Source organism: Juglans regia, chromosome 8 (genome assembly GCF_001411555.2).
Source record: "Juglans regia cultivar Chandler chromosome 8, Walnut 2.0, whole genome shotgun sequence".
Taxonomy (NCBI): Eukaryota; Viridiplantae; Streptophyta; class Magnoliopsida; order Fagales; family Juglandaceae; genus Juglans; species Juglans regia.
In genome coordinates, this window is record NC_049908.1 from 5,693,220 (window position 1) to 5,705,829 (window position 12,610).

Here is a 12,610-nt window from a genome sequence, read left to right on the forward strand (position 1 = left end):
TTTTTTTGGCCTTTCCGGCCCTTTGTTTAGGAATTTCCGTTTCTTTTTCTTTATTTTTCTGAACGAACGGCGACGTTTTAGTGATTTCGTGGGTAATACGACGGGGTTTTAGATGGGAAAATCTTCTGGGTCCAACATCCTAGTGAGATTATAATTTGAATTTGGTAACGTGGAATCCACCCCCAAAAATAAAACGAGTACTACAAAAATAAAACAAAACAAACGAGGAAACTAAAATGGAGTGAGACACAATCCACCTAGATTTGCAGAGAGCTTTGTGTGACTTTCTCTCACAGCCGAGCAAGGAAAGCTTTTGGGCCAAGCAACAAAACCATTTCGATTTCTCAAATCTCGCACCCTCTTGTTAAAATCTTTTTCTTTCTCTTGACATTACTCTTTGTTGAGCTCCAACCGATAAGTTCGATTCTTATGTGAGTTCCTCGTTGTTTTGAGGACTGTAATCTCCGTACTTGTCGCATCTGAGTTCTTTGTTTAGTCTTGTTTTTTTTATTTTTTTAAATTTATCTTTTGTTGGGTGTAAAAGGTAGTTAAGATTTGATTTTGGGCGCAGGTGAGGTGACGAAGACAGAGTCTTAGCAATCATGTTCACGGAGGGTCTTGATAAAAATGGGCGTCAATGGGTTACAGAGGTCAGCTTCACTACTCAATTCCCACTTTCTTTTTTCTTTTTTCTCTTTTCTCTTTTCCCTTTTCTGTGAATGCTTCTCTTTAGTCTTCTTAGTAAGTTTTGCGTCTTCATTCTGTGTTGTGATCTGGGCATGCTTTAGTTGGTTGTATCATTTATTTTTCCAAAGTCACAATTAAAAAAAAAAAACTTCAAATTTCTGGCCTACGTTTCTCATCAGAAAGAAGTCCCATTCTCCAACTCCAATCTGAGACCTCGGATAGATCCCATTACCAACATTCGCATTGGTGGCGGCAGGGGATTTGGACTGCCCCCTCCAGCAAAGTTTAGAAGCGGACATTTGCCCTCAAATGCCGTTCCGGTGTCTACAGCTATACTGGGTGATGTAGACGAGAGCGAGTCTAATTCTGACAATGATATGAGCACTGGTTCAGAGGAGGAGGTTTATGAGAGCCGATATTCCCTTGAATCGTCGCCACAAGACGAAAGGGTTCCCAGTGGTACTACTGCTCATAGATACGGGAACCCAGAGCAGAGGCCGCCGCACTATGCTACTGATTATATGTACTCTGATGTCAGTTCGTCAATGGAAACAGTGGTAGGGAGAAATGGGCATGTGGCGGAGAGAATGAGAGGAAATGGGAGGTACCCGGTTGGGAAGTATGGCTATACAGAGGATGAGTCATCGGATTCTGCTGCTAGCTCGGAATTTTCAACTACCCAAGTGGGAAGTGTCAATGGTGCTGTGCCTCACACTAGAGCTTACGTTTCTGAGGGATATGCTTCAAGCGTGCCATCACGGGTGAATGTGGAAAGTGCAACCAGAAAGGTTTGTAACAATTCAAGTGTACTTTTCAGCCTTTTCTTTTGCGATTGGTTTCAATTACTTATCAATTTTCTTTTTCTTTTGCGTTGGATTATATCTAACATGTGGATTTTGCCTAAATTCTGAGAATAGCAGCCCAATGTATTCCTTTATGTGTTGAAACATTGAGCACTCTCAGTGCGCATTGTGGCACCCAAGACTTCACTTCAGGATTGAGAACTATAACTGCAAAAGTTCATTGGAACCTTTTCTCCCATAAGTTGTCTTTGTCAGCATCAAATATTAATGTAGAAATAGATATAATCTTGCAGCAATTTCAGTAATTTCAGGCATATTCAAAATTACCGAATGATCTGCTTGTTTTCCAAACACCTAGTACTACAGTTGGGTGTTTTTTTTTTTTTTTGGATGGCCAAGGAATTTGACGGGTATTTGAGCTAGAGCTCTTTCTCCATTGATCAAAAATAATTTTCTGACATTGTTTAAAATTGATTTTCTTACATTTTGTGTACCTGGATTGTGCCTTTTGACTATTGTAAACCAGTGAAGATAACCAGGGCTGATGGTCTGATGACGCCTGCTGATTTTCCATGCAAGCAATATTAATTTAGGGTACTGTATGACTACCAGTTTGATTTGCTGGTCAGCCGGGGGGGGATTGTTGAGTTTGTCTAGTGAGGTCTTGCTTTTGAGTCTTTCAAGCAATGCCGGGGTGGACCACAAAGCAATTTACCCTCTTTTACTATATTAATATTTGTACCATATTTACCTATCAATGACTCGTGTATTTCCAAGGTTTTCTATATTATGACATAAATTTATGCTGGAATGTTACTCCCATGAACTGGGATGAGAAAGTTCGGAAGTTTAATTGTTTCCTTTATTAGCACTACTATGATATATGGAAATTATCTTGTTAATATTTTTTCTTGGCATGTTTGGCATGCATTCTTACCGTCAAGTGAATCTTATTTATTGTCTTTGATCGAGAAACCTGCAGAATGAAAAGTTCTCCGATGATGATGATGATGTTCCCAGTGCACCACCTATTTGTGGTTCTGCTCAAGAAATTAATCAAGGTACTGAGAGAAGTCCAGTATCAACCAAAAATGATCGAAATTCATTAAAAACCATATCCAGTGCTAAGCCGGAGAACAATTCTGGAAATAGGAATCCTGAGAAATTTGTAAGGTTTGTGTGATCCTCATTGGGTTATTTTTTTAAGTCATATGCGTATTACACTTTCTGCTGTTTAACACATGAACACTCGAGTTTTTGTCATAAATTTGGAAAATATAATCATTTTTTTATGTTATGTTTCAATAGAACTACAGCCACTTCTGAAGAAGGTGCACCTTCAGGTTTATATCCAGCTCGCCTCCCAACATTTCATGCAAGGTATGTCTATCCAACACTGCAATTATAGATAATTTTGGTGGGAAAAAACTATTTGCAAGCCTGCTTTTTCACACACTTAACACGCTACTTAAGTGGGTCCCACAATGATAAAAAAAAAAGGTATTGATGTTTAACCTTTTTATAACTATAATGGGTCCCATAACAAGCAGTATATTAACAGACTAGGCTTGCAAGTAGCAAAACTCTTTTGGTGGTAAATCAATTGTTTCATTATTGTTCTTATTTGATTTGTAAATCAAATCCAGTGCTCTAGGACCATGGCATGCTGTGATTGCGTATGATGCATGCGTGCGACTTTGTCTTCATGCATGGGCAATGGAGTGCATGGAAGCTCCGATGTTCTTGGAAAGTGAATGTGCTCTATTACGTGATGCTTTTGGGTGGGTTCAACCTCTTCGTCCTGTTGTCCATCTATAATGCTATAGATTCATGCTGCTTTTTTCTTTTTTTAACGTTGTTCTATCTTGTGGTTTTGGAAGTGGAAGTAATGCTTAGGGAAATACAGAGAGATTGTGAAATCAGAAGGCATAGGCCTTGTTTGATTACACATAATTTTTCCATTCTTTTTTCAAATCAAACCACATCTTTAAATCTAAAAAAATATATATATTTCAAATTTTCATCCAATACCCAAACACAAAAATCAATGCAACTACTTTTACAAACTCAAAAACAAAAATACTCTTTTAAAAAATTATCTTCAAACAACTTTTCAACTCTACCTATCCACTTTCACAAACTCCAATACAAAAATTATTTTAAAGTCAAAATTTTCTCTCTTTCCCAAAACCCAAAAACAATGTATTTAAAAAAAATTATCAATTTTTCATAACCATACATACCCATAAGATGCTGGAGGAATTTATGTGATAGAGAGGAGATGGAAAATTATATCTTAATTATATGTGATAAGCCATATCCTATATGTTTCTGGCAAACAAAAAGAATCTTGCTTTGCAGTTTCATCACATAAGGAACTATATTTGGAATTTCTGTTCATTCTTATGCACGAAGTTAATTGGCTCCAGCCGTCTTCTGCATCATGGTTTTTCTTGCATCTAATTGCACCAAGTTAATTGCATTTTCTTATTGGCGGATTAGTAATATAACGTATCTCAAAATCTTAACCACTACTTGCTTGTGGCCAGCTATTTTTAGGTTTACACAATTCCATTAGTATAAAAACATTACTAGATATGATTAATCTGGAATAGTTATTATTTTTGAATACTTGCCATGCACTTAGGTTGCACCTCTCTGCACTTTTAATGAAGTTTTTGCATTAACTAGCTAAACATAGTTGGGAATTTGTTATTTACTCCTCAGAAATGCAACAAAGCCTGTCTAGATCATTCTTATGTTATAAGTCAATACTCTGTCCTTCAGAAAGTACATATTTGAAATCACCGGATTGCAGTAAGTAGGCAAAAGGTGCTGTCCTATTCTAATTAGCTAATGTCTTGCTTTAGCCAGATTGAAAACTATCTGGCAATTGAGATTCATTTCTGATAAGCGGCAGGTTAAAAATTTAAGTCACTCTAGAAGTAAATTAATGTAGGAATAGTCCATAGAAGTCTCTGTATTTTATAGCCAATAGGTGGATAAGGTTTTCAAATTAAGAACTATAACTCACAGAAGTTAGAATTTGTACTTCAAGGTTTTGGGAATTCAATAAAGCTAATATTTAGCTGCTTCACCCAATAAAATATGCTATTGGGTGAAGCAATAACAAATATATTTGTTGCATCTCACACATCAGTACTATATTTGCTTTTTCCTTCCCATTGAAAGATCCTTGATGTTATGCAGATTGGGAAAACTTTATGCGTGGATTCCTCCTTACATACAACATTTTCTTGGTTCTTTTGGATGTTTTATGCTTATTATAATATAATATATTTGCAGATTACGGAAAGTGCTATTACAATCAGAAGATGAACTATTAGTGAAGCACACTTCAGAGCTTGTCAGTGAGGGGGTTGCTCCAAAGCCTAAGAAAATTATTGGCAAGATGAGGGTGCAAGGTAGATTTTTAACCTAAGCTCTGGCATTCTCATTGTTCAAGTGCTTAGTAAGGGGACTATCTTAACATCATACTGATTGTGCAGTGCGTAAAGTGAAAATGGCCTTGGACCCACCTACTGGCTGTAGTATCTCGTCTTTTAGGCCACCAGCAATCAGACTGGAGTCCCTTCAATGTCACTGTTCTAGTTTGCAGTCAACAATCACTTCTGGATGGCAAGCTGTAAGAAAGATTCGTGTCGCGCCACGTCTTCCTGCAAATGGCTCATTTTCACGTCAGAGCTTGGCATATGTGCATGCCAGTACACGGTATATAAAACAGGTGTCTGGACTCCTCAAAAATGGTGTAACTACCCTACGCAACAGCCCCTCGTCATATGAAGCTGTGCAAGGTACACAAAAGTTGCAAACCATATTGGCATATCAATGTTAAGAAACCACAATGTAAGAACGTAGGACCATACAAAAAATTGCATGCTCTGATTTCCCCCATCTGGCTGGACTAAACAAGATCAATGACAATTTTGCTCTGCATCTCCAAATTGCTGCAAGCCATTTGCGATTGGAGCTGCGATGACTGTGATGTTCAGATCTTATACTCATAGCACCATACAATATTTTACCTGGTCAATTCTCTGTTCTTTTTGTTCTCAATCCTAAGCTTAAAGGTTTTTCCTCTTCACTTGCAAATGTCATCAGAAACATACTCTTGTCTGTTAAGGCTGAAAAGTTCACCTGATGATGATGCAATTCGAATGCAACCTGGATCCGGTGATACCCATGTCTTGTATGTTCTCTTCCCATATTTCTTCTATGTATTTCTAAATTTACTTGAGAATATACTTATCAAAACAAAAGGTTGCTTGAAAATGACACACAACCCTACAGCTTTCCAGATAGTATAGGAGATGACCTACTACTTGAAATCCAAGATTCCAAGGGGAAGCAGTTTGGCCGTGTCCTTGTTCAAGTGGCTACTATTGCTGATGATCCAGTAATATTTCTTGGCCCTTCAATTAGCTTTAAGCATAGATTTTGTTCTGGTAGAATGCTGATATTAAAGTTGACCGCAGGCTGACAGGCTACGCTGGTGGTCTGTTTATTGTGAGCCAGAACATGAAGTTGTTGGCAAGATACAGCTGTATATAAACTACTCAACTAGTTCAGATGATAATAGTCATCCAAAGGTTAGTGACTCTATACTGGATTATCTTCAGATGTATTAGCCACATCAAGAGTTACTTATAAGCAGTAGTTTCATATTTCAATAATAGTGAGATTTGTTTATCTGATGCACCCCAAATTCTTAAATGATTTTTATATGATTTATAATCATCGCTGTGTTCCCAATATAGTAGACGATTGAAAGATCAGGATGTGAGACATCCTACTTATATAGTTAGATATGACCTTTTGATCTATTATTGCAACAATTTGGGGCATTAGCAAGGGGCTGTAGTATTGGTCTCAATTTTTCTGTCGCGTCTTTATCTAGAGAATCTGATTGGGGTACCCTCTTATAAGATTATTACAGATTGTTATGCTAAAAGTTGTTGATTTTTTTTTTTTTGGAAAAAAAAAGAACTTCAAAGATTCCATTTAATTAAAAATACTGCCCACCCCCTGTACTAAACAAAAAAGAAAAAAAAAATGTGGGAACCTGGATTCTTCGTTTTATGTCATGGCTTATGAATAGCTTAATGATAATATATGTTTCTCCTTGGTCCCAGTGTGGCTCTGTTGCAGAAACAGTCGCATATGATCTAGTTTTAGAGGTTGCCATGAAGGTTCAGAATTTTCAACAAAGAAACCTATTGTTGCACGGTCCATGGAAATGGCTCTCAACAGAGTTTGCCTCATACTACGGGGTTTCTGATGTATACACCAAGCTGAGGTAATTGGATGTTAATGCTAATTGCTTCTTGCTACTGAAATCACTAGGTTGTCTAATATAATAAGCTGTCGAACCTGTTTTTCTTCTTAGGCTGTTTACGTTGGTTGATGTTTCAATCTGCAATATCAATAGGTACCTTTCTTATGTCATGGATGTTGCTACACCAACAGCTGACTGTCTCACATTGGTGCATGACTTGTTAATGCCTGTTGTTATGAAAGGCCACAGCAAGAACACATTGAGTCATCAAGAGGTGCAAATCTAACTTTCCAGCTTGAATAATGTAAAAATTGTTTCGTAATGTTCTTATATGGTTCTTGTTGTGATTGTATTGCATTGGTTACATTTTACTTTCTTCTAGTTGCTTTTGTATTATACTGGTATTTTTTTGTTTATAGTACTTTGCTGGATTCTGGTATCTTCTAACACAAATTTGCATAAATTCTGGTTGTTTCATCAGAATCGAATCTTAGGAGAAACTAAGGACCAAATTGAACAGATACTCGCATTAGTTTTTGAGAACTACAAATCACTTGATGAATCCTTGCCCTCGGGTATCATGGAGGTTTTCAAGCCTGCAACTGGGCTTGCAGCACCTGTGCTGGAACCAGCTGTTAAATTATATACACTTCTTCATGACATCCTATCTCCCGAGGCTCAAACAATGTTATGCCATTATTTCCAGGTCTGAGAGTGAAACATTTTTTGTTCTGATGCTTGATTGAGTTGTACATGTATCTGTTTTAATCGAAGTTAGTGTCTCCCCAGGTTGCAGCAAAGAAGAGATCAAGAAGGCTTTTGACTGAAACAGATGAATATGTTGCCAACAACGGTGAAGGTGGTTTGATGGACAGTGTTACTATGTCTACTGCTTACCAAAAGATGATATCACTGTGCATGAACATTAGGAATGAGATTTTTACTGATATTGAGATCCATAATCAAGATATACTTCCTAGGTATGTTTCAAGCTGTCATCTGAATACTCAGTAATTTATAGTTCTCTATCTTTTATTTTATTTTATTTTTTTAAAAAAAGTCAATTTTATTCAAACGTGCAAAGGGGGGTGCAACCCAAGTCAAAGGGTGTATACAAAAGAAAGCACCCAACCAGGAATACAAAGTGAGGAAACAAAGAGGTGTGTATAAAAAGGGGATAGCTGGAAAGACCAGGACAATTCTGAGCCTACATCCAGACAAAAAGATTTAATAGACCTAAGATCATCTGCTGTTCTCTCACAAGCTTCAAAATTCCTAGCATTATGTTCATTCCACACACACCACAACTCCATGAGGCATAATGGAACCATAAATGAAGCTTCATCACTGTAATGAACAACATTTTGACAACTTCAACATGCCAGCAAGGTAACAACTCTACAACCCTCGGAGGGACCACCCAATCAACACCAAAATGATGGAGTCTTGAGGTCCATAATTTCCTAGCAACAAATGATCAGTTTATTCCCCCACTTTTCATACACATTCAACACCAATCCATTACTAAAATTCCCCTCCTTCTCAACTTATCTATAGTAAGGATTTTCTCCAATGTTGTAGGCCACCCTCAAACGAGATGTGTTCTCCCAACAACCTTTCCAAGTTAAGGGAGTGCCTGTAAGCATAACAAAAATTATGACCTCAAACTTCCTTCTTTTAGATGGGACCCACCACATCTTACCCTCTCCATCATCTCCTAACCTAATAAAAGAGTGCATATGGTTGAAAGGAAAACATCTCTAATTTGCAATCATGTGCTAATATAATAAAAGGGATATTTCATTGTCTAGAGTTGTCGGAAAGTTTGACCTTTATTGTCTTTAGGGTGATGTTCGGTAACTGAAAATTTCTTTAATTTTTTAGAATTATTGAAAAAATCTTGAGATGCGTTTTGTATTAGGTTTTGTGAAATTGGCTAGGTAGGATGAGAAGTTGTTTAGATAAGAAAAAATTGAGACGTATTTTGTATGGTGGTTTGTGGAAGTGGGCAGGTAGGATTAAAAAGTTATTTGAATAGATTTTTGAGTTGGTTTTTTGGGGTTTTTGTGTTGAAAATTATGTTTTTTATGGAGACTTGGGGAAATTAATAGATGATTTTTTAGTGAGAAATAGAAAAATCTTTGGTATTTAAAGATGTTTGGTTTGAATTAAAAATTAAAAATTCTGAAAATCTTAACTAGAACATTTTGAGATCATCAGCAACATGAAACCTCCATTGAAGAGGGCAAACAACTTGACATATAAATTGTCCTCATTTCTTACCTTCTGATTTTAAAAATAAACATTATCCACTTTATTGCATTTAATGTATTATATAAGCCCCTCGCATACTACTTGTGTACTTGCACTATGCTATTTTTGCGTTTCTTGATAAAATCTCCGATTACTTATCAAATATGATACATACATACAGTAGACCCTTAAGCTCTCTTTTATTTTTATGTCGTAGAGAGTTTTGAATGTGGTAGGATATGTTGATTAATATGATTTGGGAATACCTCTTGGCTGGGGAATCATCCTTAAGTTCATAGTATTACATGCTTGTTCTTAATTTTCATATTGCTTATCTACTTGGGGTTCTTACTTAGTGGTTTGTCTGCGAAGCTCATGTCAAACAAATAGAACCCTAATATTTTGAATTTCTTTTGTGCAGTTTTCTAGACCTTCCAAATCTGTCTTCATCCATCTACAGCACAGAGCTTTGCAACAGATTGCGTGCTTTCCTCATTGCTTGCCCCCCCACGGGCCCTTCACCTCCTGTGGCAGAACTTGTTATTGCTACAGCAGATTTTCAAAGGGATGTTGCCAGCTGGAACATCGGGTATTGTTATTTCTCCTGCATTATAATTATGGCACAGAAAGAGTAGGGGGAAACATCTATTCTCAGAGTAATTCTTACTTTGCATCACTCTAACACAATTATATGCTTTTTCGCAGCCCTATCAAAGGTGGAGTTGATGCAAAAGAATTGTTCCACTTGTATATTTTGGTGTGGATACAAGATAAACGGTTATCATTGCTTGAGTCATGCAAATTAGATAAGGTACATATATTAAACAGTGATATTACCACAGGCTATTATTTTCTTATGTTTGCCGAATCTTTTTTGGTGTTTTTGCTAAATTGCATGGAACTAGAATAATTTTGATGTATCTTCTTCGGAGGGGAAATATGTCAGTTGGAGGCCTAATTTGAGAGTTGATTCTTTTGAAAATTCTTCAATCTTAAATTTATTGCACATGACAAGTTATAATCTCCACATGTAACGGTTGACTGACAATTATGTACTTGCAGGTAAAATGGTCGGGAGTGAGGACCCAACATTCTACTACTCCTTTTGTTGATGACATGTATGACCGACTGAGAGAAACATTAAGTGACTATGAGATCATCATATGCCGATGGCCGGAATATGTTTTTGGCTTGGAGAATGTATGTCCAGTTGTCTTTCTCATCTCTCAATCTTTATTTTCTTATTTGGTATCTGATATCACCATCATTTTCTTTATATAATTTTTTTATAGGTAAGTTTTCTTTGTATAATCTAATGTGATGTTTTCTCTGAATTATAAGATCTGGTTGAGTTATAACTTCAATTTAATTTTATGTATTATATTTTGCTGACCATTGTCTAAACACCAGTAACCGGCCTTCAGCCTTGCTTCTTGATCATTGACTTATATAAAGAAAACAAGGTTAAGGGCATGTATAGACTCTTTCTCTCTCTCTCTCTCTCTTTTTTTTTTGGCGTGGGGTATAGGTACCATTTGCCTGTTGCCTTTTCGTAGAACTAGAACTAGAAGTTGAAAGCATGATTGTATTGTTGTTCAATATGTTAAAAAAAATCTCAAAATTATAGACACTGAACTTATTGGATTTTGTTTTTTGGACTATTTTCCCCATAAGGCTATTGCCGATATCGAGAAGGCTATAGTGGAAGCTTTAGACAAGCAATATGCAGATGTCTTATCACCGTTGAAGGAGCATATGGCACCCAAGAAATTTGGCCTGAAGTACGTTCAGAAACTTGCCAAACGTTCTGTTTGCCCCTATACTGTTCCTGACGAGGTCAGTAGTAACTTCTCAAATGTGTAATGTTCCTTTTCCCAAGTGTATTTCTTTTGGTTTGAATCTGGTGTTGCTTTTCAGCTGGGAATTGTACTGAATTCCATGAAGAGGTTGCTCGATATCTTGCGCCCAAAGTTAGAAGCTCAGTTCAAGTCATGGGGTTCTTGCATCCCTAATGGTGGAAACTCAGTTCCTGGAGAGCGTCTTAGCGAAGTAACTGTAATGCTGAGAGCCAAATTCAGAAATTATCTGCAAGCAGTTGTGGAGAAACTTGCAGAGAATGTGGGTATCATCCAGAAATTCCACGTTTTTTGTTTGGATTTAAGCGATTTGCTATGGTGTAGAATTGAGATGAAATGTATTTCTTATGAAACAGTTGATGAAATTCTGGCCTAAACAAATTATTTCTATCATGAAATTTGCATGAACTTTTTTAAATTAGGCAAGGATTTCTGTCAAGTGTGCTTGATTTGCTTCTTTCTTTTTGTTGTGTTAGGCAAAGTTACAGAATGCTACCAAACTGAAAAAGATTCTTCAAGATTCAAAGGAGACTGTGGTGGAATCCGATGTACGGGGTAGAATGCAGCCACTTAAAGAGCAGTTGACAAATACAATAAATCACCTTCATACCATCTTTGAGACTCATGTTTTCATTTCACTCTGTCGAGGTTACTGGGACCGGCTGGGGCAGGTAAATTCATTGCACCTGTACCTTAGTAACTGACTACATTCCAGATTCAGATTCGAAGCTAATCTTCTCTGCATATTATGTTGTATTTCCTGTCACAGGATGTTCTAAGTTTCTTGGAGAACAGGAAAGAGAATAGGTCATGGTATAAAGGTTCACGGATTGCAGTTACTGTAAGTAATAGCATTGCAACTTCAAACCAATGATTTTAGCTTCATCAGTACTGGTCCCTGCCTGAGTTTGCTAGTAACTTAGTTTATTAAAAAGTTACTTCTAGAATGCGAAAAGTTTCGGTTTTGTTTGTGATGTCATGACAGTTAGCCAGAGGTTTTCCATTTCTTTTGGTTCCATTCTACATTCTTCCTGTACTTTCTCTTCTCATATTTGGCATTTCAATGCCTTGCAGATTTTGGATGATACCTTTGCCTCACAAATGCAGCAGCTACTTGGAAATACAGTTCAAGAGAAAGACCTGGAGCCACCTAGATCTATCATGGAAGTCCGTTCAATTCTTTGCAAGGATGTTCCCAATCACAAGGACAACACATATTACTATTAATCCCATGTTAGTATGTAAATCTGACTCAAAGAAGGGAAACATATCAATTAAAAAAGCACAGGGGCTCAACAACTCAAGTAATCTGGGAGATGCAAGATGTTGGGTAGATGATCCCAATTGACCCGCAGAAAACGACATGGATGATGAGTCGTTTTTGTCAGCTAGATGCATATGTATAGAGTCTCACACCTGCTGAGTTTGCTAATTTGAGGGAGCAAGCAACTTGGCTGCTCCAGAATCATCAGTCTGCTCTGTTTTGAGGGCTCCCCTTTTTGTCTATTTATTTTTTCCATATTAAATCCTCAACTTTCTTTTTTGACATGTAATCTCCATATATGGTATAGTGGTTTCTTCTTCCTTAATATTTATGAACTATGTTTTAGTTTTTACACATGCTACAATGGTGTCTCATTCACGTTCCACGTGACAATTGTACAACTTTGTTTACCACATTTATGTGAAAATTACATTTTGCTTTCCTGATGCTT

The 12,610-nt window shown here is 36.9% G+C and overlaps 1 protein-coding gene across 1 annotated transcript; it reads left to right on the forward strand.

The window, feature by feature from the left end:
- The first annotated feature begins 228 nt into the window (after nt 1–228).
- LOC109003562 lies at nt 229–12,598 on the forward strand. Its single transcript, XM_018981737.2, has 23 exons — nt 229–431; nt 572–650; nt 867–1,475; nt 2,473–2,663; nt 2,799–2,870; nt 3,137–3,271; nt 4,797–4,915; nt 5,000–5,305; nt 5,613–5,700; nt 5,802–5,907; nt 5,987–6,100; nt 6,644–6,807; nt 6,940–7,060; nt 7,268–7,492; nt 7,576–7,766; nt 9,461–9,628; nt 9,745–9,850; nt 10,102–10,239; nt 10,714–10,875; nt 10,957–11,157; nt 11,372–11,566; nt 11,665–11,736; nt 11,970–12,598. Exons 2-23 carry the CDS (start codon nt 603–605, stop codon nt 12,120–12,122), a joined length of 3,684 nt encoding a protein of 1,227 aa, XP_018837282.1. The 5' UTR covers nt 229–431; nt 572–602; the 3' UTR covers nt 12,123–12,598.
- Nucleotides 12,599–12,610: the final 12 nt, after the last annotated feature.

Coding starts and splice junctions, on each gene's coding strand:
- LOC109003562 (XM_018981737.2), top strand. CDS start 603: ATGTTCACGGAGGGTCTTGATAAAAATGGGCGTCAATGGGTTACAGAG. Junction 7,061..7,267: donor ACACATTGAGTCATCAAGAG/GTGCAAATCTAA, acceptor TTGTTTCATCAG/AATCGAATCTTAGGAGAAAC. Junction 7,493..7,575: donor TGTTATGCCATTATTTCCAG/GTCTGAGAGTGA, acceptor GTGTCTCCCCAG/GTTGCAGCAAAGAAGAGATC.